A 27,212-nucleotide genomic window follows, 5' to 3' on the forward strand; every position below is an offset into this window, starting at 1 on the left:
ATGAACCCAAAAAACTCATTAATATCAAAGCTGACTATTTTTGGAAGTAGTTTTTAGTTTTAGCTATTTTAGGGGGATATCTGTGTGTGCAGGTGACTATTACTGTGCATAATTATTAGGCAACTTAACAAAAATCAAATATACAGTATACCCATTTCAATTATTTATTTTTACCAGTGAAACCAATATAACATCTCAACATTCACAAATATACATTTCTGACATTCAAAAACAAAACAAAAACAAATCAGTGACCAATATAGCCACCTTTCTTTGCAAGGACACTCAAAAGCCTGCCATCCATGGATTGTGTCAGTGTTTTGATCTGTTCACCATCAACATTGCGTGCAGCAGCAACCACAGCCTCCCAGACACTGTTCAGAGAGGTGTACTGTTTTCCCTCCTTGTAAATCTCACATTTGATGATGGACCACAGGTTCTCAATGGGGTTCAGATCAGGTGAACAAGGAGGCCATGTCATTAGCTTTTCTTCTTTTATACCCTTTCTTGCCAGCCACGCTGTGGAGTACTTGGACGCGTGTGATGGAGCATTGTCCTGCATGAAAATCATGTTTTTCTTGAAGGATGCAGACTTCTTCCTGTACCACTGCTTGAAGAAGGTGGTCTTCCAGAAACTAGCAGTAGGACTGGGAGTTGAGCTTGACTCCATCCTCAACCCGAAAAGGCCCCACAAGCTCATCTTTGATGATACCAGCCCAAATCAGTACTCCACCTCCACCTTGCTGGCGTCTGAGTCGGACTGGAGCTCTCTGCCCTTTACCAATCCAGTCACGGGCCCATCCATCTGGCCCATCAAGACTCACTCTCATTTCATCAGTCCATAAAACCTTTGAAAAATCAGTCTTGAGCTATTTCTTGGCCCAGTCTTGACGTTTCAGCTTGTGTGTCTTGTTCAGTGGTGGTCGTCTTTCAGCCTTTCTTACCTTGGCCATGTCTCCGAGTATTGCACACCTTGTGCTTTTGGGCACTCCAGTGATGTTGCAGCTCTGAAATATGGCCAAACTGGTGGCAAGTGGCATTGTGGCAGCTGCACGCTTGACTTTTCTCAGTTCATGGGCTGTTATTTTGCGCCTTGGTTTTTCCACACGCTTCTTGCGACCCTGTTGACTATTTTGAATGAAATGCTTGATGGTTCGATGATCACGCTTCAGAAGCTTTGCAATTTTAAGAGTGCTGCATCCCTCTGCAAGATATCTCACTATTTTTGACTTTTCTGAGCCTGTCAAGTCCTTCTTTTGACCCATTTTGCCCAAGGAAAGGAAGTTACCTAATAATTATGCACACCTGATATAGGGTGTTGATGTCATTAGATCACACCCCTTCTTATTACAGAGATGCACATCACCTAATATGCTTAATTGGTAGTAGGCTTTCGAGCCTATACAGCTTGGAGTAAGACAACATGCATAAAGAGGATGATGTGGTCAAAACACTCATTTGCCTAATAATTCTGCACCCCCTGTAGTTCCCAAAAAAAGTGTCAAAAGTGTAAGGTAGTGTCCAATTGTCCACCACAATATCGCAGTTCCACTATAAGTCACTGATCGCCACCATTACTAGTAAAAAAATAAAAAAAAAATTAAAATGTCATAAAAATTTCCCATAGTTTGTAGACGCTATAAATTTTGTGCAAACCAATCAATATACGCATATTGTGATTTTTTTTTTACCAAAAGAATGTAGCATTGTACATAATTGGCTTGTATTGATGAAGAAATTTGAATTTTTGCATTTTTTTTATTGGATATGCTTTATAGCAGAAAGTAAAAAAGTTTGTGTTTTTTTTCAAAATCTTGTATTTTTGTTTATAGCATGCAAAACAAAAATCAAATACCACTCAAAAAAAGCGTTATTAGTGGGGGAAAGAATTACAAATTTTATTGGGGTGCAGTGCCACACGACAGCGCCACTTTCAGTTAAAGTAGTGCAGTGCCGCAAAAAATGGCCTGGTCCTGAAGGGGGTAAAATCTTCCGGAGCTCAAGTGGTTAAAAGTCATCAGCTACATTTTTTGTAGCTGCTGAAGTATAATAAACACAAAAGCGACTGGAGCTCCTCTAAGTTTAAGTTACTTTATTTCAAGTCTCCCTGGGGACTCAAAGCACCTACCAAATTGGTGTTGGGGCAGATAGGAGGTGAGACAGCCATCTTACGTGCACCCAGTAGCATATTATATTACCAGAGCCAACTATAGGCAGGGGCCAAATTACCTACCAGTATGTCTATGAAGTGTGGGAGAAAACCTGAGTACTCAAAGACTAGGCAAACACAGGGAAAATCATGCAAACTCTAAGCAGGTAATGTCTTGACTAGGGCTGGGCGATAAAACGATACCGATATGTATCGCGATAGTCCCGTGCTCGATAGCAATAAGAAAACTTGAACGATAAATCGAAAAGTCCGCTCCGACGGGTTTAAACTTTAAAAATGGCGCCGCCCGGCGCCAACACGTCATTGCGCACGCGCCGCCGCCGCTCGGGAGAGGTCGGGAATAGCCGAAATTACACGAGCGGTGAAGGCGCGTGCGCAATGACGTATCGGCGCCGGGCGGCGCCATTTTTAAAACAAAGGCGCCTCTGGAACAGGTAAGTGAAACAGCTTCACTACCTGCCGTTATGCAGGGCTGCGGGCATACTACAAGGGATGCAGTGCTGCGGGCATGGTCTACCTGTACCATGCCCACAGCACTGCATCTCCTGTAGTATGCCCACAACCCCAGATCCTCTTGTACCATGCCAGTACCCTGCATTCTCCTGTACCATGCCAGTGCCCTGCATTCTCCTGTACCATGCCAGTCACCTGCATTCTCCTGCACCATGCCAGTCACCCTGCATTCTCCTGCACCATGCCAGTCACCCTGCATTCTCCTGTACCATGCCAGCGCCCTGCATTCTCCTGCACCATGCCAGTCACCCTGCATTCTCCTGTACCATGCCAGTCACCCTGCATTCTCCTGCACCATGCCAGTCACCCTGCATTCTCCTGCACCATGCCAGTCACCCTGCATTCTCCTGCACCATGCCAGTCACCCTGCATTCTCCTGCACCATGCCAGTCACCCTGCATTCTCCTGCACCATGCCAGTCACCCTGCATTCTCCTGCACCATGCCAGTCACCCTGCATTCTCCTGCACCATGCCAGTGCCCTGCATTCTCCTGCACCATGCCAGTGCCCTGCATTCTCCTGCACCATGCCAGTGCCCTGCATTCTCCTGCACCATGCCAGTGCCCTGCATTCTCCTGCACCATGCCAGTGACCTGCATTTTCCTGCACCATGCCCGCCGCCCTGCATTCTCACCCTAGGGTCCTTATTTTAAATGGGTAATAAAAAATATCAATATATATCGACCGATATGAAACACTGATATCGTGATACAGTTTTCAGCCATATCGCCCAGCCCTAGTCTTGACTAAGATTTAAACTAGGGACCACAGTACTGTAAGGTACCACTAAGACTTTGCTAACTGGAATAATCCATTTAGGATGTTCTGATCTTGTCAGCATATTTTTTAACATTATTAGCAGCCGCTAATACAAGGTGAATTGTATTTTCAGTTCATAGTCCTTTTAAGCAGGTGACCAAAAAACCTATCAAACACGTAAACGACGTTTTAAAAACTGAATAAAAAGACAAACAGAAACACCTAACGACATTACAGATGCAGCCCATGTAATTAGCTTAACTGAAAGTCCACAAAGACACACGATAATGCTGCAATTTTCCTCGTCACATGCCTGATAATAAGAGACATTGATAACTGTCATTTGAGCATCTCTGGACAATGACCCATGCACCCTCCTCACCTGGAAATCTGATGTCCTGTGTAAAGCAGCAAAGCAGTTACAAAGTAGAGGTACAGCTTAGCGAGATGCTGGCGAGGTAAAGTCAAAAGAACAACACTTAGGATGTAACCTGCAGAAGTAAACGAGAAATCAGGTAATTAAAAAATAACACACAGTTGTACATTTGTGTCATTGGATAAACGAATATAAGCAAAATAAACAAAAAAAAAAAAAGTGCCAGGGATGCCCCAGCAACAATTTAAAGTTTTTTTTCTGAACTGAACTATAAGGCCATGTTACTTGTCTGCTACTTCAGTGCCCTTGAATCCACCAAACTGAATAGAAGAGTTGCACAGCAGTTCCACAGTTTACAAAGGGCCTATGGATTGTGGGCACTGCTATATGCCAATATAACGGGTTCTCCCTTTTGCTGCCAAAGCTGTTTTTGGACCCATGTTTAAAAAAATAATTTTAGGCCCGATTGCACCAAACATTGTATATTTTCTGAAACCATACATCATAAAGAATAAAACAGTGGTAGATCCATTTTATATTAAAGAGGAGTTCCGCCCCCATGAAAAAATTAAAAGTCTGCAGCTACAAATACTGTAGCTGCTGACTTTTAAATATTAGAACTTACCTGTCCAGGGTTCCTGCGATGTCGGCAACCGCAGCCGATTTTCGCATCGGCTCTTGGGTGCTGCCGCCGCCATTCAGGCTTCACTGCTGGTTTCCTACTGCGCATGCACGAAGCGCGATGCGATTTGTAATTGGCCCCGTAGTGGAGGAAAAAGGAGGGGGCGGGACTTCCGAGGGGCATCGCCGCTCGTACCTGTTTTTGACAGGTACCCCTTCCCCCCTCCCCCCTGAAAGGTGTCAAATGTGGCACCAGAGGGGTGGAAGCACTATTATCGCAAAGGTCTAGGAAACACAACATTTCAGTAAAAAATACAATTGGTACATTTAAGGCACACAAACGCAAACATTTTTTGGTAAAATATAAAAATAGATACCCAACATGTCAAACCTTATATTTGCGTGCACCCATGAAATGGCGACAAACTTAAGTACCCTAAATTTTCCATAGGCAACGCATTAAAAGCCCCTTATAGGTCATCAGATTAGTATTAAAGAGGTGGTCTGGTGCTAGAAGTATTGCTCTCACTCCGACGTCTATGCCAATATGTAACATTTGTATCGCAATCAACGTTTTTGTGTGTAGTCAAGCCGCGACATGTATGTTTAGGTTCATAGGTGGGGGTGGGGCTTAGGCTCTACATTTTTTCTTGGGGGGGGGGGGGGTTATGTGCTTGGGTTTAACTTTAAAATGGGACTTTTGAAATCTAAAAGACCCTAGTGGCCCTAGGTGACACTCCGTGCTCCCCTCCTGAAATCCCCACTCACCAGAAATATGAATCAAGTAGGCATATAGTGCTCCCAGGCACAAAACGGAGCACAGAGTGGCACTCTGAAAGCACCAGAAGAATTCAAAAAGCACAGACACTTATCTCCCCTAATGTACTTTATGTATTTTTGCACATGCACCTTTATTTAAAACGGTTTAATAATATAGATTTTTTTTTTTATATTGTGTTTTTAGAAGCAGCGCTTAATTGTTTTATTATTGATTTAGTGATTTGAGGTTAAGTACCTTACACTATAGCAGCAGCTTCCACTATCCACATAGTGGGTTCACACTAAATTATTGAGCACTCACATTTAGTACCATGGCGTGGGTATTCCTATAACAATTATTGACAATCTACCTGCGCTGGCTGTCACTTATGCTAGCCATACAAAAACAATGGTCTTTCTTAAAAAAAAAAAAAATGTAATTTTAAGAAAGTTTGTTTGATTTTCAAAATCATTAATGGGTCAAATCAACATTCATTTTTGACCACAGTGATAGGAAAATTCGGCCGAGCAGAATAGAAAACTTCTTGGTCAAAGGAATTTTCAGACCGTGTATAAAACTGTATATGGTTTTCGTTCAGAAATTACATTCCTTTTAAAAAAAAACGCAAATCACAGCAAAACGCACTCCATGCTTTTCTGCAGCTTCTCCATTGAAGTCTATTAAACAAAAAAGCACTGTTTAAAAAAAAAAAAAAAATACGCAGCGGCTAAAAAAAAGCATAGATGTGAACGTGTCCCACAGGAAACCATGTTAAATGAACTGTAGTGCGTTTCTGCAAAAAGCACCAAAAAATGCATAGGTGTGAACCAGGCCCTAAGACGATTAGTAGCAGCAGCATGCTTTTTTTTTTTTTTGTTTTGTACCACCTGTCAAAATGGGGTTTAAAAAAACTAAAATTAGGAAGGGGAAGGAGCCTGCTGATGGCGCCTGCACAGGGCTCATGCTAGGAATGCCAGGAGGTCCCATCCCGTATGTGTAGATGAGGAGACTGCCTAAAATTCCCCAGGGGTAATACCCCTCTGATGGCTAAAGCAATTTGGAAGAGAGTACCTGCCTTGCTGGAACTTCTGCTGGGTCGCCTGGTTGCTTGGGCCGGACATGGTGGAGCTGAGAGCCGAAGCAGAGGTCTTTGGGCAGCCGTGGACAGAGGGGACACCAGCGAGGAGACGCTGGTGCTCATAAGGCTGATCGAGAGGGCCGCTCGCTGACAGGAGACGCCGGGTGTCAGAGGAGTGCGGGAGGACTCAGAAACCTTCAGCGGAACATGACCACACTTGGCCGTGCCCAGCCGGATGCCGAGTCAAAGCGGCCAGGGAGCCTACAAGGTACATCCCAGTGAGCAGTGGAAGGGGAGAGGTCCCTTCCCAGAGTCCAACGTGGAGCGGCGGCTGCAGAAGGAAAGGGAGAAGAGGGACACCCTCTCTGGGCAGTATACCCCGTTCTATTCGGAGCAGTGAGTCACCTTCAACTTCTGTTCACCTTTGTTTTTCTTCTGAAAATTTTTCAAAAAAAAAAAAAAAAACTTCGGTTTTCCTCTGATCAATACGATTTATATACCACACACTGCAGACAAAATTTTGTTCTTGAAGGGAAGACATCTGATACCCCCCATTCATACACAGACAAGTTGACAGGAGGACCAGGTGATGAGGGTGTAAACTGGTTAAAGGAAGTGGGGCGGCAAAGTCACCCAAAATAAGTGCTAGCCCTGGGACAATAAAAAAAATGTATGACTCAAGATGGATATAATGAGAAAACAACTTCTGAAAAACAACAGGGAGTACAGGGAAAACAGGCAGTAGAAACTAATAAAAAGGACAAAACAAGACTGCAGTGGAAACGAGTACACCTAACCAGTCAGGAGTAGAAATAGAGAATGAGAGTGACAGGGAAGTAGAACTCATGGATGAACAATTCCTAAAATTTGACTACAAAAGGGGAAATGGCAGATATGTTTTCAAAATTGGAAATATCTCTGAAAACAGATATAGCAACACTTAATAGAGATTTAGGCCAGATATTGACACGAGTAGAAGAGACCGGAAAAAGACAAAAGTTCATACCCGAGGGATAAAGGAATTGAGAGAAGGAATAAAAGTACTACAAATGGAACAAAGAGACTTGGCTTATAAGATAGAGGATCAGAAAACCGAGACAGAAGGAAAAACTTGAGAATCAGACTTCCAGAAGCATCACAAAGAGAAAATTTAACAGAAATAATGAAAAATATATTTAACCCTTTATTAGGCAGATTAACATTAGAGGTAGTAAAGATGGTAAGAGTTCATAGGATTAGAAGGCCTCAAAATATAGGAGTGGATGCCCCAAGAAATATAATAGTGAAGTTTCGCAATTATATAAGAAAAAGGCATAAATATGGAAAAGTCTTAGGGGCGCCCCACCATTGAAATATGAAGACAAAAATCTACAGATTTTTGCAGATATCTCGCCTAAAACATTAGAAAGAAGGAAGAGTTTAAAACCACTCCTGGAGCAGATGTGCCGACAAGACATACAATCAAATTGGGGTTTTCCAGCTTGCCTGGTAGGCAGGAAGAAGAGACTCACAACAAGATTAAGATTCCCGGAAAAGTTACAGGATTTTTGCAGAAAAATTGAACTTCCCATGATAGATATCACTGGCTGGTCGTATAACAGGAGAGAACTTTCACAGTCAGAAGAAGATAATTTGGCAACTATTACCAAGAATGGGCTCAAAATTAAAGAGACAATGGAAAGGAAATCTCACTTTATGAGACATTGAAAAGGAAAAAGGGGAATATAGGGCTAGAAAATTAAGGTAGTAAGCAATAGGGATGGGAAACCTGAACGTCTGGCGGGTTCTGGATGTCACTTTCCCAATAGAGAGGAAGGGGATACCCAGTGGGCACAACAGACAGAGCATCACCCTGGGTATATAAGAGTAGACAGGTAGGGAAGATCAAATTGGAGGAAGACACCGTCTACTTTAGGAACAAAACTAGGTAAAAAAAATCCAATGCTTCAAAACATCAGTACTGGAGAGGGGATGGGGATGGGGGGGGGGGGGGGGGGGATATGGAGAGGTATATGGAGTGGTGGGATAGGGGAGGAGGTAAATGGGGGGGGGGGGGAGTAAGAGGGGGGTGGGAAAGGGAAAATCGGATTTTTGTAAGATCTTACCGTAAAATCCTTTTCTCTTAGCTCATTGACAGACGTAGTCTTCTTGATTCACAAGAACTGGGTTATGTTGTCTCCGCAGGAGTAGGACTAGGCAGAAAAGAAAAAACGTTCTGGCTCCACCCTAGGGGCAGTCCCAGAGGGTATATCCTCCCTCTCTCTGCTACAAGGCATCAGTTCTGTCACAAAGCAGCAACAGAGAATTTAACCCAACCCAACTCAAATGATAGAGGGGGCGGGTACTACGTCTGTCAATGAGCTAAGAGAAAAGGATTTTACGGTAAGATCTTACAAAAATCCGATTTTCTCTGTCGCTCATTGACAGACGTAGTCTTCTTAATTCACAAGAACTGGGACATCCAGAAGCAGTGCCACAAATGAGGGGTGGGATTGACAGAAATCAAAATCCAATCTAGAAGGCCCAACCGGAGCCAACCAGAAGTATCAAAGGACTCATCGAGTAAACAGATGAGACCTACCCCACAAATCCTCGAGGTAGACCAACAGTCTCCTCAAACAGTGGCCTGCAGGAACCTTGCGGCCAGAAGAGGCATCTGACGATGCCATCACATAAACCTTATACAATCTTGTAAAGGTATGAACCGACGACTAAACAGTCGCCTTGAAAACCTGAACCACTGACGCCTGATGGCGAAAGGTCCAGGAAACTCTAAGCGCCCGAGTAGAATGCGCCTTAACAGGGAACGGGGGATCCCGACCCTTAGATAAAATAAGCCTATACCACCGTCTGTCTGATCCATCTAAAGATGGTCGCAGCAGAACAGGCAACCCCTTCTTAGGGCCATCCGTGATCACAAACAGTGAATCCGTCTTACAAATTGAATCCGTAGTATTCAAATATATCCTGATCGCCCGAACTACATCCAAGGAATGCCATGCAAATTCTCGAGGATGATTGGGCTAAGGACATAGGAAGGACAATACACTGTCCTCATTCAATGAAACTTTGAAACCACCTTAGGAAGGAAGGATGGATTCGGATGAAGAACAACCTTATCCCTATGAACCACCAGATCTGGGGAACAACAGGATAATGCAGCCAGTTCTGACACCCTGCGTGCAGAAGTGATAGCCACCAAGAAGGCCACCTTCTGGGATAAAGTAAGCAAGGGAATCTCCCTGATATTTTCAATGGAGGTGTCTGAAGAACCGACAGCACCAAATTAAGATCCCAGGATGGTAACGGCGCGTGCACTGGCGGAGCCAGGTGTCGCACCCCCTGGATGAAATTCCGCACCAAGGAATGAGTAGCCAAAGGCTTCTGAAAGAAGATAGCAAATGCTGAAACCAGACCCTTGATAACACTCAAGGCCAGCTTCTGCTTAACTCCCTGTTGCAGAAAAGCCAATATTCGGGCTACCGAATAAAGATGTAGATGGAACCCAAGGGATTCACACCACACAATATAAGACTTCCATGTACGATGATAATCTTTCTGGAAGTCGCTTTCCTTGTTTTAACTAGAGTAGGAATAACTGAAGCGGACAATCCCTTGTCCTTCAGCACCTGGGTCTCAATAACCGGGCCGTTTAAAACCAGCGATCGTAAAGCAGGATGGAAGATCGGTCCCTGAGACAGTAGATCCTCCCTGAGAGGAAGTCTCCACGGGAAGTCCGCCACCAGTCTGACCAAGTCGGCGTATCAAGCTCGACGAGGCCAGTCCGGAGCTACCAGGATTACTGGAATTCCTTCCTCCTCTATCCTGCGAAGAAGTCTTGGCAGTAACCCAAGAGGAGGGAAGGCATACATTAGCTGGTATTGCCCCCACGGGGTGACCAGTGCGTCTGCGGTCTCTGCTAGAGGATCGCGGCAGCGAGCCACAAATCTCTGTACTTTTCTGTTGAATCGTGATGCCAACAGATCCACATCCGGGGTGCCCCAACGTAGGCACAACTGGTGGAAAACTTCTGGATGGAGGGACCATTCCCCCTGATCCGGAGTCTGACGGCTGAGATAATCTGCCTGCCAATTTTCCACCCCTGGAATGAACACCGCAGAGATAGCTGGAACAAATCGTTCCGCCCAGCGAAGAATGCAAGCCACTTCTTTGGCCGCTCGGACACTCTTGGTGCCCCCCTGGTGATTGACATAAGCCACGGCCGTGGCGTTGTCCAACTGGATCCGAACTGGGCTGCCCTGGAGCTGCTCGGTCCAGTGAATCAGACAAAGTCTGATCGCTCTCAGTTCCAACACATTTATCGGTAACCTGGATTCTTCCGGGGACCAAAGTCCCTGGACAGATAACTGACCGAGAATTCCTCCCCATCCGGATAGACTGGCATTCGTGGTCACTATCGTCCAATATATTGGCAGAAATGACTTTCCCTGGCTGAGCATCGGAGACCGAAGCCACCAGACCAGAGACTCTCTGGTCTGTTTGCTCAATCGGATCCGATTGTCCAGGGATTCCGGATTCCGATTCCATCTGAGAAGAATCTCTTGCTGAAGAATTCGGGTATGGGACTGGGCAAATGGGACTGCTTCGAAGGAAGCCACCATCAACCCCAGAACCCTCATGCAAGTTTGAAGAGAAGACCAGCTGTTGGATAGTAACAACTGGACTGCTGATTGAATCTTCCGGAGTTTCCCTACCGGAAGGAAAACTCTTGTCCTGACTGTGTCTAGAATTAGACCCAGATATTCGAGCCTCTGGGTGGAAATCAGAAATGACTTTTGCTGGTTCACCAGTCACCCAAATTCCTGTAAAGAAATTATAGTAATTTCTATGTTTTGTAGCAGGGTCTGAGGAGACTCTGCATGAAGCAGGAGATCGTCTAGGTAACCTAGAATCGATATGCCTCTTTGGCGCAGTAGTGCCAACATTGGGGCCAACACCTTCGTGAAGACCCGAGGAGCCGTGGCGAGACCGAAAGGTAACGCCACAAACTGATAGTGGTTCTCTTCTACGGAAAAGCGTAGAAACCGCTGATGTCCTGCGAAAATGGGAATGTGAAGATAGGCGTCCTTGATGTCTATGGACGTTAGGACATCCCCTGGATGCAGGAAGGCTGCTACTGTGCGAATGGATTCCATCTTGAATTTTCTTATGTTGAGAAAGGAATTGAGTGCCCTTAAGTCCAGAATTGGACGCACTTTGCCCTCTTTCCTGGGTATTGTAAATAGGTTTGAATAAAACCCCTGAAAACGTTCTGTCCAAGGAACGTGGACTACCACTCCTTGTTGTAGTAAATCCGTGACTGCTCTCCGCAGATCTTCTAGACGATCCGGGGATAGTCGGATATTGGAAGGGAAGAATCGCGCCGGTGGGAGAGATCGAAACTCGATCTTGTACCCTGACCTTATGACTTCGCAAACCCACTTGTCCGGGATTCTGGAAAGCCATGGATCCGGGAACCGGCGAAGACGTCCCCCCACCCCAGTTAAGGGTGGGGGCGCACCTTCAGGCTTTGGACGATTTATCTTCAGGTCTGGAGGGGGCGGGCTTTTGCTTGCCCGACCAACGTCCCCTGAAGCCTCCTGAAGGAGCTTTGGAAGACTTAATTTTTTCACCAGCGGGACGAAAAAACTTTTTGTGAGCAGAGAAAGAAGGCCCTCGTCTTTGACGAGGTCCTTTACCTTTAACATTTTGCGGTAAAAAGGTGCTCTTTCCTCCCGTGAGATCCTTAATGATCTCATCTAAGTTGGCTCCAAATAGACGCTCTCCTAAAAAGGGGATATTAGCCAATGCTTTTTTGGAACCTTGGTCGGCTAACCAACCTTTTAGCCACAGTGTACGCCTGAGAACCACTGCTGAAACTGATGCTCGCGCCAATAATGGAGTGGCGTTTAACGCCGCATCACACACAAACTGTAACCCCTGTATCATTTGTTCCAACAAATCTGATACCGCCTGAGGGACTTCTTCTAAGTCCCGGCGCAACCACTTGGTCCATTCAGTTACAGTCTGCGAAACCAGTCCAATAGCAATTATTGGTCTGAAAGCTTATCCAATCAAGGAAAACATGGTGCGAGACATAGCTTCTATCTTGCGATCCACTGGATCTTTAAAAGACGGGGCATCTTCTAAAGGAATAACCGTGGCTTTATTCAATCTAGCAATTGGTGAATCCACCACAGGTGGTTCTGTCCATTTCTTAATGAGGGTTTCCTCAAATGGATAACGCCTGTTAATGCGTTTAGAAATAGCAGAAGTGCGTTTTGGCAGACTCCATTCTTCTTTGATTGGATTGCCAAAACATTTGGGCAATGGAAAAACCTTCGCTACTTTGATGCGTTTTTTAGTCCCAAAGGGGATTTCAGTTTCAGCTATTTCCGACGGAATACCCTGTAATCTTAAGGTTTCTTGAACAGATACAATGAGTGCGTTTACCAACGCTTCCTCTCGGGCTATGGCTGATGCCGAAACATCCTCCTCACTGTCTGAAGAGACAGTACCCGAGACACCAATCCCAGATGAAGTACCTGCAACTGCAGAAATAGGCTCAGATTCTGAATCCGAAGTTTCAGATAATAAGGGGTTAGGCGGGGGTCGCTTTCTTGCGCCCTGTCCCTGACAAGCCACTTCCACCCGGGACACAAAAGTTTCCATAATAGCTGACAATGATTCAACCGTCAGTGGGGTGCTGGAGGATCCTGCAGACACCTCGAGGGGATCCGGTGGAGATACATGAGTGGCAGGGGACATCCCGAAATCGTTTTTTCCTAGCACATCCACCTGCATCTCTGCTAAATGGCGGTTTATCGATCTGCAGGAGGTACACTACAATTAAGGTAGGATTATACCTCCTATGTCTGCTGTAATACTACAGTCTGCTGGGTAGAGTGTTAGCTCTCAAACCAAGTCCACTTCCCACCAAACACATGCTGTATTTACAAGGGGGACTTTTAGTGTCAGACAGATACTGACCATGTATGGAGGGGCCCATAATTCATACTGCCTCATAACGAGGAAAAAAGGGAACGTTTACTCACCATACCGAACCGACAGGCACCCTCTCTTCACAATACCCTCTCCACCGGGGTGGGGGGTTGTGGACCACTCCGGACGCCTCGACTCTCCGGTTCCTGGCGTCCAAGCGAGACTTTTAACTCGCAAGGTCAGTCCCTCCAATGGGACTCCGTCGCGGCCGACCCAGCGCGGAGCTCTGGTCTGCACGCGCTCGTAGGCAGAAACCGGGGTGACCACTGGATCTCAACATCCAGCCCGTCGCCCGGCCCTGCATACTTACTTGAATGTGTCGCGGCCGACCAAGCGCAATGCAATGGTCTGCGCGCGCTCGTAGGCCGGCTGGGGTGACCACTGGTGTCGCCCAGTCCGGCGTATTTGCTTGAAGATCTCACAGGAAAAAACACTGGAGAAAAAACTACCTAAAAAATATTTTTTCTAAAAAAAAAAATCTTGCCAGGACCAGAGATCCCAGCAAGGAACTTAGGTCCTTACTCCTGACTAGACAGAAAAAAACTGATGCCTTGTAGCAGAGAGAGGGAGGATATACCCTCTGGGACTGCCCCTAGGGTGGAGCCAGTACGTTTTTTCTTTTCTGCCTAGTCCTACTCCTGCGGAGACAACATAACCCAGTTCTTGTGAATCAAGAAGACTACGTCTGTCAATGAGCGACAGAGAAAAGAGTTTATTTTGCCAAAAAGGTTGGAAGCTCCTTGTCTCTGCAGACTGACCCTTTTCTTACTAATCTTAAGGAGATGGTGGGAGCCGGGGAGAGGAGGGTAAGAAAGGAGAGGGAAAGGAAATATGAAAACACATTTTTAACATATATAGTTCAAAGGACTAAACACTCCAGTAAAATCACATAAGGTACTAAAAGAAATTAAACAATACCCTGCAAATATAGCCTTAACAAGAGACACATATCTCACATGATGTAAATGTTAGATTGTATTCCAAATATCAACCGGTATGGTACTATGGAGACTTCACAACAAAAAGGGGCAAAAGGAGTTGCGATAGGGTTTGCAAAAGATGTAAAGTTTCTCTTAGAGGAAAGGATGTGGAATGCACCCTGGCAAATATATATTGCCCAAATAAAAACCAAACAAAGTATCTGGGGGAGGTATTGGAAAAGCTAGCGGATTTAAAAAAAAATTAAACTGATCATAGTAGGGGATTTTAATTTTTGTATGGATCTAGAGGCAGACAGTACGTCCCATGCACTGGGGAAGGGAGACTGCCAACTCCGGTTGGTGAAGAAAAAATTATATCAATCTCAGATGATAGACATATGGAGAATACAACATCCAGGGGTAAAAGATTATACATTTTACTCCTCAGTGAATGGGACGTACTCTAGATTAGATTACATAATGCTAGATCACAGATGCCTGGACATCTATAGAAATAATACCTTTATCAGACCATGCCCCAGTAACAATGAAGTTGACAATATCGGAACATCAAAATAGGACAAATACCTGGAGGTTAAATGAGGAGTTGATACAAGATAAAGAGGTGGAAGATAGAATAAAAAAAAAAAAAAGAGCTACAACAATACTTTGTTAAATGAAACCCCAGGGATTTCAGTAGCCACGATATGGGAAGCACATAAAGCTTATATTATAGGTATTTTGATTTAAATTGGAGCTAAAAAGAAGAGGAAATTGATAAGTAGAATGAAAGCATTATTAACAGAAATACATGAGCTAGAACAAATACACAAAAAGACAGCAGATTTTGAAGTACAGCATACCTTAATATTAAAATGAGAAGAGTTAAAAGAGTTAATAGAACAGGAAAAAAGAAAGGCATTTCATAGAGTGGCCAAAGAAAGATACCAATGGGGCAATAAACCTGGGAAATACTTAGCAAAAATGCTAAAAAAAAAAAAAAAAAAAAAAAGAAATCAATACATTTTATAGGGAAAATTGAAGACAACCAGGGGGGTGATCGTGTATACATCAAAAATAGCAGAAGTATTTCAGAACTACTATAGTTCCCTATACTTGGTAAGACAAAAAGGATCACATGAAGCAGAATTAAAAAGAACGCAGATAATACAAGAATATATTAAATAAGCAAACATCCCCAAAATATCAGTAGATAAACTACAAGTGTTAGAAGAAAGGATAATGCAAGAAGAGTTTGAAACAGCTTTAACAAGAACAGCAACAGGAAAGCGTCCAGGGCCCGATATTATAAGAAAATTAGAGAACAACTGATACCAAAATGATGTGCATATATGAACTGATTAGGAGAAGGGAAGGAGACGAGCAAGGAATCACTGAAGGCTCATATTACAGTGATACCTAAAGAGGGAAAGGACGCTACTTTGTGTTCTAGCTATAGACCAATAGCAATTTTAAATGTAGATACAAAGCTATATGCAAAAGTTTTGGCCTCTAGACCAAAGAATTTATGCCTGAGTGGATCCATGCAGACCAAACCAGATTTGTTCCGGGAGGGAAGGCAAAGATAATGGGATAAGGACCTTGCTCCTTAGGCCCCTTTCACACATGCTGTCCGTTTGTCCGTTTTTCATCCATCCGTTGACGGATGAAAAACGGACATCAATGCATCTCTATGTAAAAACGGATGACAACTGATGATCATCAGTTAACATCCGTTGTCATCCGCTTCCGTCAATGTCCGTTTTTTTGAACGGATGAATGCCCTATTTTTCATCTGTCAAAAAAAACGGATCGGAAGAAAAACGGATGAAAAACGGATGAAAAACGGACGTCAAACGGACGTCAAACGGACGTCAAACGGACGTCAAACGGACGTCAAACGGACGTCAAACGGACGTCAAACGGACGTCAAACGGACGTCAAACGGACGTCAAACGGACGTCAAACGGACGTCAAACGGACGTCAAACGGACGTCAAACGGACGTCAAACGGACGTCAAACGGACGTCAAACGGACGTCAAACGGACGTCAAACGGACGTCAAACGGACGTCAAACGGACGTCAAACGGACGTCAAACGGACGTCAAACGGACGTCAAACGGACGTCAAACGGACGTCAAACGGACGTCAAACGGACGTCAAACGGACGTCAAACGGACGTCAAACGGACGTCAAACGGACGTCAAACGGACGTCAAACGGACGTCAAACGGACGTCAAACGGACGACAAACGGACGTCAAACGGACGACAAACGGACGACAAACGGACGACAAACGGACGACAAACGGACGACAAACGGACGACAAACGGACGACAAACGGACGACAAACGGACGACAAACGGACGACAAACGGACGACAAACGGACGACAAACGGACGACAAACGGACGACAAACGGACGACAAACGGACGACAAACGGACGACAAACGGACGACAAACGGACGACAAACGGACGACAAACGGACGACAAACGGACGACAAACGGACGACAAACGGACGACAAACGGACGACAAACGGACGACAAACGGACGACAAACGGACGACAAACGGACGACAAACGGACGACAAACGGACGACAAACGGACGACAAACGGACGACAAACGGACGACAAACGGACGACAAACGGACGACAAACGGACGACAAACGGACGACAAACGGACGACAAACGGACGACAAACGGACGACAAACGGACGACAAACGGACGACAAACGGACGACAAACGGACGACAAACGGACGAAAAACGGACGAAAAACGGACGAAAAACGGACGAAAAACGGACGAAAAACGGATACATTTGACGTGACTGAACTGATGAACTGAACGAACCATATGTGTGAAAGGGGCCTAATGCAAAAGATGAGAAGTGGAAGATCCCCAGCGCTACTTCTGTCAATTGGATGACCCAATGGATAAAAACACTCTATAGTCAGCCTACAGCATCAGTAAAGGTGAATGGGATGTTGTTCACTTAGTTTGAAACGCATAATGGAGCAAGACAAGGATGTCCGCTCTCTCCTCTCCTGTTCGTGCTGTCACTGGAACCTTTATTGGCAACCATAGGAAATAGCGCAGATATAGGCGGGGTGAAGATCGAAGATGAAGAGCAATAAAGTAGCGGCATATGCCGATGACATTCTGTTCTATGTTTCTAACCCAAGAATTACATTGCCAAACTTAATAAAAGAAATGAAAAAAGGTATGGAGAACTTTCAAATTTGAAGATCAACCCTGTAAAATCTGAAATCTTGAATATAAATTTGAATAGGGAAGAAGAACTAGCTTTACAAATAGAAGTCCCATTTTCCTGGGGAAAAAAAAAAGTTCTAAAATATCTTGGAATAAATTTAACATTGCCTCAAAAGAATTTATATCATGAAAACTATAACGACTGAATGAAATTAAAACAGAAATTAAAAAGATGACAACAAGGCCACTCTCTTGGGTAGGATGAATAAATAAAGATGCCGATAAAAATCCTCTATAAGGCCCCATGCACACGGGGCATTTTTAACGCCGCTGTAAGTAGCGTCAGGCGTTTTCTTTTTGCAGCCTAAAAACGCACCTCCATGTTATTCTATGGCCTCATGCACACACAGACGTTTTTGAGCTGTAAGTGGCCTAGGCGTTTTTAAGCTTCAAGAAGAACCCACAGCCTGCGCGTTCTGAGGACCAGCGTTACAGCTGTAAAAACGTCTGACACTGCTAAAGGCTGAATAACGTTGCTATAACGTTGCTTAACGTGCGTTAAGCCACGTTATACGTTTTTTCTGCCTCCATTCAAAATCAATGGTTCCCTATGAGGGCCTATTGATTTGAATGGAAGTCGCACCGCAAGTCGGATCAGGATGACTTGCGCTGTGAGAATCTTGAGAGGGAACTCCACGCCAAAATGGGGAAAAAACGGCGTGGGGGTCCCCCCAGGTTCCAAACCAGGCCCTTCGGGTCATCTGTGACATAAGGGGGCGAGGTCTCCCGATGACGTCATCTGGCTGCCACGCCTCTAATGGCTATATAATAAGCTGCAGAGACCGGAGACCGGCATAATCCCCGGAGACGTCGTCGTCGGAGGACCGGAGAAAGAAGAAGAGCCGACAGCAAAAGAGCAGAAGACCGGAGAGGAGAAGACAAGAAGAGCGGACAACAAAAGAGCAGAAGACCGGAGAGGGAGAAGACCGGATGAAGATTTTTAATAAACTTTCCAAAACGTCTCCTGTTGTTATATACATACACTGCCTTTTATGTGGTGAATGAGTAGGGGTACAGTGTACCCCATACCCATTCACATAAGGAGGGGGTCCTGGGATCTGGGGGGCCCCCTTGTTAAAGGGGGCTTCCAGATTCCGATGAGCCCCCTGCCCGCAGACTAGGGCGGAACGATAGTCGATATGATATCGACTACCGTTCTGTGGCCATAGGCGATATTCATATCGCGAGGTCACGATATTTGCATAGGCAGGGGGAAGGGACTCTGAGGAGGACAGGAGGACTCACAGAATTCCGTGTTAGGCAGGGAGAAGTCGGGACACTTCAGCGGTGAGCATACACTGACTCACTCGTGCACTGCAGCCCGCCCCACACATTCAGTGAGTCTCAGTCTCTGCCCTAGTTTTCTCAATGGCACATTCAGGGAGCCAATCACGCCGTGATTAGCTGCACAGCTAACCAATCACGCGTGCCTGCACACCTGATTGGTTCCGCTGTGCCGCTACTCACGGCGTGATTGGCTCCCTGAATGTGCCATTGAGAAAACTAGGGCGGAGAGTGAGACTCACTGAATGTGTGGGGCAGGCTGCAGTGCACCAGTAATGTATGCGGCTGTGCTCCTTTCCCGGCTCCTAGTCCACCGCTCCAGCCTCCTACCACCACCACTATGAGATACTGTCTGTCACTGAATATTCTGATCGATTCCAGAGTCCACACTGACTGACTGTCACTGAGTAATTGATGTTACCATATTAACCCTGACCTGCCCAGTGCCCTGTATCTGCAATTAAAATTTACAAGGCTGCCTGCATGCTTCCCAATTTCCATTCCCAGCATCCTTCCCAATCCCTACAGTGTCAGTAACATTAACCCTATGGTACAAGGCTGCAGTGTGCACTGAATCCCATTCCCTACAGTAACCCTGTATGGTCAGAAAGGCTGGATTGACGGGTCCCTCAATATCGCAATATATATCGTTGAAAAAAAAATATCGCAATATATTTTTTTCCAATATCGTGCAGGCCTACCGCAGACCCCCCTGCCCCAAAGCACCAACAACCCCCCCCCCATGTTGAGGGCATGTGGCCTGGTGTGGTCGGGGGGGGTGGGGCCGCTCGCTCGTCCCCTCCCCCTTCCTGCCCTGCCGGGCTGCATGCTCGGATAAGGGTCTGGTATGAATTTTGGGGGGGACCCCACGCCGTTTTTTCCCATTTTGGCGTGGAGTTCCCCCTCAAGATTCTCACAGCGCAAGTCGCGCAGCAAGTCGGATCGTCCTGATCCGACTTGCGGCATTCAAATCAATAGGCTCCCATAGGGAACCATTGATTTTGAATGGAGGCAGAAAAAAACGCTGCTAAAAGCAACGTGGCAAAACGTGCAATAACGCAAATGGAAAAAGCTACTGAAAGCACGTTTTTACAGCTGCTTTTTCCAGCGTCAGAACTAACTTTGACGCACGTTTTTTCTAACGCCCCGTGTGCATGGGGCCTAAATTTCAGATGTTAGCAATATATCTACCACAGACCTATTTACCGATTTATTTCCAAATTTTAAATACAATGATAACAAAATTCATATGGCAGAATAAGAAATCAAGAATACAACTCTCATTACTAAGTAGAGGGAAGACACAAGGGGGTTTAGCTGCACCAGACATTAAAAGGTATTATAATGCTGTAGTATTAAAGAGGTTGTAAACTCGTTTAACTTTTTTTTTTTTTCCTACCTGAAAGACAAACACAATGAGCTAGTATGCATCGCATACTAGCTCATTATGAAATACTTACCTTACAACGAGCCCCCACCGTGCCGCTCACTCACCTGTATGACGGGCGACATGTTCAGTCGCACGTCTTCCGAAATCGCGGCATCAGGCCATCCGATTGGCCGGAGCCACGGTGACGTCACCGCCGCGCGCGCGGGAGCGGACGGTCACGGGACTCTGAAGGAACGGCGCCAGCGGCCGTTCCTTCAGAGCGCATGCGCCAGTGACGTCACTGGCTGCATGTAAGGTAAATATCTTCTAAACGGTACATGTTTAGGAGATACTATAGGTAACAGTTACAGGAGGGTTTACTTCCTCTTTAACCACTTTAATACCGCGCACGGTAATACTACTGCGGCAGAGCGGCACGATACCGCTCAGCCACGTAGTATTAACGTGATGCGCGATCACGGCTCCAGAGCGCGCTCCCGCGTGCCGCGGGTCCCGATCCCGATGTCATTCGGTAGGGAACCGATCAGTCATCAGATACTGACCAATGATTTTTGGTCAGTGTCTGTAGATCGGTCCCCACCAATGGCAATCTGTCCCCTGTCTGTGTAATGTAAACACAGACAGGGGAAGTGATGTCACTGTCCTTCCTGGAGTCCTTTCGGTTCCAGGAGAGAGACAGAGACACAGTAAAAACGTGAGTTCCACCAACACAACACTGACACACCTCACATAGGTACATTTAACCCCTTCATCACCTCTGATCACCCCCTGATCACCCCCAAAACCCCTCACAGTGAACACTATATACAGTGGTATACAGATATTTTACTGATCACTGTATAAGTGTCACTTGTGAGCGTAGTTTGCGCCTGCGTTAGGCCCAAATAGGGTTAGGGTACCCGCCACCTATCCCCTAATAAAGTTTTTACCCCTTGATCAGCCCCAGTTAACCCCTTCACTACCTATTACTCTGTGCACTAAATACAGTATATAGGTAAATACTGATCACTGTATTTAGTGTCACTAGTGACCCTAATTTGCGCTTGCGCTAAGCCCATATAGGGTTAGGGCACCCGCCACCTATTCCCTAATAAACTTTTAACCGCTTGATCTTCCCCAGTTAACCCCTTCACTCCATATAAAACAGTGCACTAATATATACAGTATATCAGATAACTACTGATCACTGTATTTAGTGTCACTGGTGACCCTAATTTGCGCTTGCGCTAGGCCCGAATAGGTTTAGGCCACCCGCCATCTATCCTCTATAAAGGTTTAACCCCTTGATCTCCCCCAGTTTAACCCCTTCACTTCCCTGTCACAGTGTTCACTATATACAGTGATTACCGATCACTGTATTAGCGTCACGGGTGACACAACTTAGGCTAGCTAGTTAGCGTCAGGGTCCCACTACACCGCCGTTACTTAGCGTCAGTTAGAGTCAAGTACACTAACACACACACACCACCGTTACTAGTATAGTGTTTGAACAGATCAATATCTGATCTGATCAGAACTATACTAGCGTCCTCATAATTTAGTGTTCCCCAAACGCAGTGTTTGCACAATCAGCACTGATTCCTGCTAGCACCTGCGTTTAGCCCCCCTGCCCAGCCCACCTTACCCAGGCAAGTGTAGTAATCAATAGATTACTGACACTTCCAAAAAACACATCACACAAAACCGCTGCGTTAGCAGAGTCAGGCCTGATCTCTGTTAGCACTAGCAGTTTTTCTTTGTAGCGACCAAATAGTCCTCGACAACCAGGTGCTTTTATTACCTAGTAGTCGCATCACTGTACGAGTAAATTTAGCTACCAAAATGACAAAACGTTCGTTCAGTGATGATGCTATATACAGTATAATGACCATGTCAAGTGAGAGCGATGGGGAAGCCTCACCGGCAGAATCAGGGTCAATATACGAACCAGATGACGGCAGCGGCTCCCTGACAGATAGCTCCGACAGAGGGGTCCCTGCTAGGGTCAGGCGTACCCGACCCCATTCTGGAGTTGTTGACTTGCAAGAACTGGAGGTTTCTGGTATGCAGCAGAGTGCCAGTACTAGTGCCGCTCACACTTCTCGTGAACTGGCAAGCACGAGCGGCCTAGTACACCCTGGACCTTCAACCAGCACTGCAGTATCACCTGGTGACGTGGCGAGTCACCTGAGTGCAGTTGAAGCTGGTGCGGTGGCTAGCACGAGTAGTGGCCCGCAGCCACCGCGTATCCGAAGACAGGCCCGTAGAGCCCATAGTGTCCTCCCTGAAGCGCTGGCATATCCTAATTGGCAGCCCACAGATTCCACAGCGCCAGTACTTCCCCCATTCACCGCCCAACCCGGAATCCAAGTGGAAACAGCTGGTTTTAATCCCATAAACTTTTTTGAGCTGTTTTTCACTGAAGATCTTTTCAGATCTATTGTGGACCAATCAAATTTGTACGCTCAACAATTCATCGCCGCCAACCCAAATTCACCCCTTGCCAGACCATTCGCCTGGAATCCTATTACGATTCAGGAGTTTAAAACCTATCTGGGCCTTTCCTTCAACACGGGCATTACAAGAAAGAATGAATTGCGGTTATATTGGTCCACTGACCCAATTCATCAAATGTACGTGTTCTCTGCTGTTATGTCCAGGGCTCGATACCAACAAATATTTCGGTTCATGCATTTCAACGACAATGAACTCTGTCGTCCTCGGGGAGACCCTGAATATGATCGGCTCCACAAAATTCGGCCCCTCATAGACCACTTCAATCAGCAGTTCGCAGCCTTGTTTACCCCCCAACAAGATGTCTGCGTTGACAAGTCCCTGATTAAGTTTACTGGTCGCCTTGCTATCAAACAGTACCTCCCCAGCAAGCGTGCCAGATACGGGGTCAAGTTGTATAAGCTTTGTGACAGGGCCACAGGCTATACAGTTAATTTCCGTGTCTATGAGGGAAAAGATAGCACTGTGGAGCCCCCCGACTGCCCAGGCTACATAGGGAGCAGCGGCAAGATAGTTTGGGACTTGGTGTCACCCTTATTCGGAAAGGGGTACCACTTGTACGTGGACAATTTCTATTCAAGCGTGCCACTTTTTAGACACCTCTATCAATTGCAAATTGGCGCTTGTGGCACCGTGCGATCTAATCGCCGGGGCTTCCCCCAACGGCTAGTGAATGCCCCACTGAGCTCGGGGGAGAGAGCCTGCTTGAGGTGCGAGGAATTGCTTGCAGTGAAGTGGAGGGACAAACGAAACGTTTACGTGCTGTCCTCCATTCACCCAGACACGGCAGTCCAAATTACTACGGTCACCGGTGTTGTTGTTGAGAAACCCCTCTGTGTCCACGACTATAACCGTAAAATGGGAGGGGTGGACTTCAACGACCAGATGATGGGACCGTACTTAATTGCCCGTAAGGCCAGACGCTGGTACAAAAAAGTGTCTGTATACCTATTTCAATTGGCTGTTTACAACGCTTTTGTCTTATACAAAGCGTCTGCTGGAACATTATCCTTCTTTCAATTCCAAGAAGAGATAATCAGAGCCCTTCTGTATTCAGCTGGTGCTCCTGCCCAACTTCCCCAACCAGATGCAGTGAGGCGGCTGCATGAGAGGCATTTTCCGCAATACCTCCCGAGTACCGATACCAAACGATACCCCCAAAAAAGATGCCGTGTCTGCAGCAAGCGCGGATTTAGGCGTGACACCCGGAATTATTGTCCCGACTGTCCTGACCGACCTGGTCTTTGCCACGGTGACTGTTTCCGTCGCTACCACACACTAGTGGATTATTAGCATAGGGTACAGCACGGCACAGTTTAGGGCACATTTACACAGGGTCTCAAAAGATGTTCGATGGCTATCGTCATTTTGAGAGACCCGAACCTGGAACCTGGAACTCGACGTTTGAAGAAAAAAAAAAAAAATACATAAAAGCCAAAAATAGTTGTCTCAGTCATTTTTTATGTTCTTCTACACTTCCTATGTACTTTTAATGTACTTTGTTTGTTTTTCATTCTTTTGTGACCTGTTTCTCTTGCAGGTACTCGTCGGCTACCACGCATTGATTTCATATATTCTGACACAAACAGTGTTTGCGCTCAGCATACATGGATACCTTTGCTGATAGCAGCTGTGGTGATTTTCTGATTTCAGCACTGCAGTTAAAATCCTATTTTGGTATACGTGGATAGCGCCGTGTATACCCATCATTAAATTCAGTGGGTGGTTGTTTGGGCGGTTAATGATGAGAATCCAAAAACTTTTGTTGTGTCAGTCATTTTATATGTCCTACTCTTCCTAATGTACTTTTTTTTAATGTACTTTGTTTGTTTTTTCATTCTTTTGTGACCTGTTTCTCTTGCAGGTACTCGTCGGCTACCATGCATTGATTTTATATATTCTGACACAAACAGCGTTTGCGCTCAGCATATATGGATACCTTTGCTGATAGCAGCTGTGGTGATTTTCTGATTTCAGCACTGCAGTTAAAATCCTATTTTGGTATACGTGGATAGTGTCGTGTATACCCATCATTAAATTCAGTGGGTGGTTGTTTGGGCGGTTAATGATGAGTAATACTACGCATTATTCCTGTGCTGATTTCTGATAGGTTCTCTTTTTTTTCGTTCAGCCCACAGGCTGCATGAAAAAAAAAAAACCTATATGCCAAACAAAGACCAGCAATGTACTGGTACGTTGCTGGACTTTGAGTGGTTATACCAGGATGATGCCTGCAGATTTAGGCATCATCTTGGTATCGTTTTTTACAGCAAGCGGTCGGCTTACATGTAAAAGCAATCCTAGCGGATAATTGGCCGCTAGACTGCTTTTACATGCAGTGGGAGGGGACTCCCCCCCCCCTCCTGCCGCCTTCCGCTGCCTTCCACGGTTTTTCTCGGGCTCTCCTGTCCCACCGGTTAACCCGAGAGTGCAGCCGGTGGTTCAATTATCTAACCATAGAGCTGATTGGAGATGAGAATGGCTCCAATCATCTCTATGGCCTAAGATGCCGGAGGCTACGAGCATTTCATGACTTCTGTTTCGCCAGAAATAAACAGCGCCATTGGGAAATTGGGAAAGTATTTTATCACACCAATTTTGGTATGGTCAGATGCGTTAAGGTCAGAGGAAAGATCTAGAGTATAAAAGACCCCAATTTTTTTTAAAAAGAGTACCTGTCACTACAGATTGCTATCATAGAGGAAATTTAAATTCACCGTGATAACAATAAAAATGATTAAAGAAAAAAAAATGAAAGAAAAGGTGTCAAAATAACATAAGAAAGCAAATTAAAAAAAAAAAAAAACAAAAAAAAAAATCAAGCCCCCCTGTCCCCCCATGCTTGCGCGCAAATGCGCGCACAAGCGTTGGTCTAGTGTCATATGTAAACCGCAATTTCAGCATGCATGTGAGGTATCGCCGTGAACGCCAGGTCGAGGGCAGTAATTGTTGTGGTAGACCTCCTCTGTAAGTCCAAAGTGGTAACCTGTAAAGACTTTTAAAGGCTTTTAAAACCGTACGTAGTTTGTTGCCGCGGCACGGGCGTGCGCAATTTTTAAAGCATGTCATGTTAGGTGTCTATGAACTCGGCATAAGATCATCTTTTAAATTTTACCAAACAATTTGGAATTATATAGTGTATTTCTGCATTAAAAATAAAAAAAGTGTTTTTTTTACGCAAAAATTGCGTTTGGAAAATGTGTGCGCAAATACCGTGTAACAAAAAAAATTGCAACATCCACCATTTTGTTCTGTAGGGCCTCTGCTTTAAAAAAATATATAATGTTTGGGGGTTCAAAGTAATTTTCTTGTGAAAAAAAAATATTTTTTCATGTAAACAAAAACTCACAGAAAGGCTTGGTTTTCAAGTGGTTAGAAGAGTGGGTGATGTGTTGCTAAAATTGAGCATAAAATGCCAGGACTGTTCAAACACCCCCCAAATTACCCCTTTTTGGAAAGTAGACACCCAAAGCTATTTGCTGAGAGGCATATTGAGTCCATGGAGTATTTTATATTTTGCCCTAAGTTTCAGGAAAATGACAATTTGTTTTTTTTTTTTTGTTTTTTTACACAAAGTTGTCACTAAATAATATATTGCTCACGCATGCCATGGGTATATGTGAAATGACACCCCAAAATACATTCTGCTGCTTCTCCGGAGTACAGGGATACCCCATGTGTGAGACTTTTTGTCAGTCTAGCCGCATACAGGACCCGGAAAACCAATCCGCACCTTCTGGCTTTCTAAGGGCGTAAATTGTTGATCTCACTCCTTACTACCTATCACACTTTTGAAGGCCATGAAATGCCAAAATGGCACAAAACCCCCCCAAATGACCCCATTTTGCAAAGTAGACACTCCAAGCTATTAGATGAGAGGCATGATGAGTCCATGGAATATGTTATATTTTGCCACAAGTTTCAGGAAAATTATTATTTTTTTTTTTTTTTTTTACACAAAGTTGTCAGTAAATATAATGCTCACACATGCCATGGGTATATGTGAAATGACACCCCAAAATACATTCTGCTGCTTCTCCTGAGTACAAGGATACCCCATGTGTGAGACTTTTTTGCAGTCTAGCCGCGTACAGGACCCGGAAAACCACTCCCCACCTTCAGGCTTTCTAAGGGCGTAAATTGTTGATCTCACTCCTTACTACCTATCACACTTTTGAAGGCCATGAAACGCCAAGATGGCACAAAACCCCCCAAAATGACCCCATTTTGCAAAGTAGACACTCTAATCTATTTGCTGAGAGGCATGGTGAGTATTTTGCATCTCTCATTTTTTTTGGAAAATGAAGAAAAAACAGGAAAATGCATTTTTTTTCCTCTTTTTTCAATTTCCAAAACTTTGTGACAAAAAGTGAGATCTGCAAAACACCCAACATGCCTCTCTGCAAATAGCTTAGGGTGTCTACTTTCCGAAAAGGGGTCATTTGGAGGGGGGTTGTGCTGTCTTGGCATTTCATGGCCTCCGAAACTGTGATAGGTAGTCAGGAGTGAAATCAACAATTTACGCCCTTGGAAAGCCTGAAAGTGGGGGTTGGCTTTCGAGGACCTGTACT

The 27,212-nt window shown here is 45.2% G+C and overlaps 1 protein-coding gene across 2 annotated transcripts in view; it reads right to left on the minus strand.

Annotated features, from left to right (window-relative positions):
- The window catches only part of RNF145 (ring finger protein 145), a 196,085-nt gene that overhangs the window by 130,731 nt on the left and 38,142 nt on the right, over nucleotides 1–27,212 (minus strand). For both annotated transcript variants that reach the window (XM_082253143.1, XM_082253144.1), the window contains exon 3: nucleotides 3,825–3,933. In XM_082253143.1, the coding sequence (XP_082109269.1) occupies nucleotides 3,825–3,933 (109 nt within the window). The remainder of the gene's footprint in view (nucleotides 1–3,824; nucleotides 3,934–27,212) is intronic.

Source organism: Pelophylax lessonae (genome assembly GCF_965119305.1).
Source record: "Pelophylax lessonae genome assembly, chromosome: 4".
In the NCBI taxonomy this organism is placed as follows: Eukaryota; Metazoa; Chordata; class Amphibia; order Anura; family Ranidae; genus Pelophylax; species Pelophylax lessonae.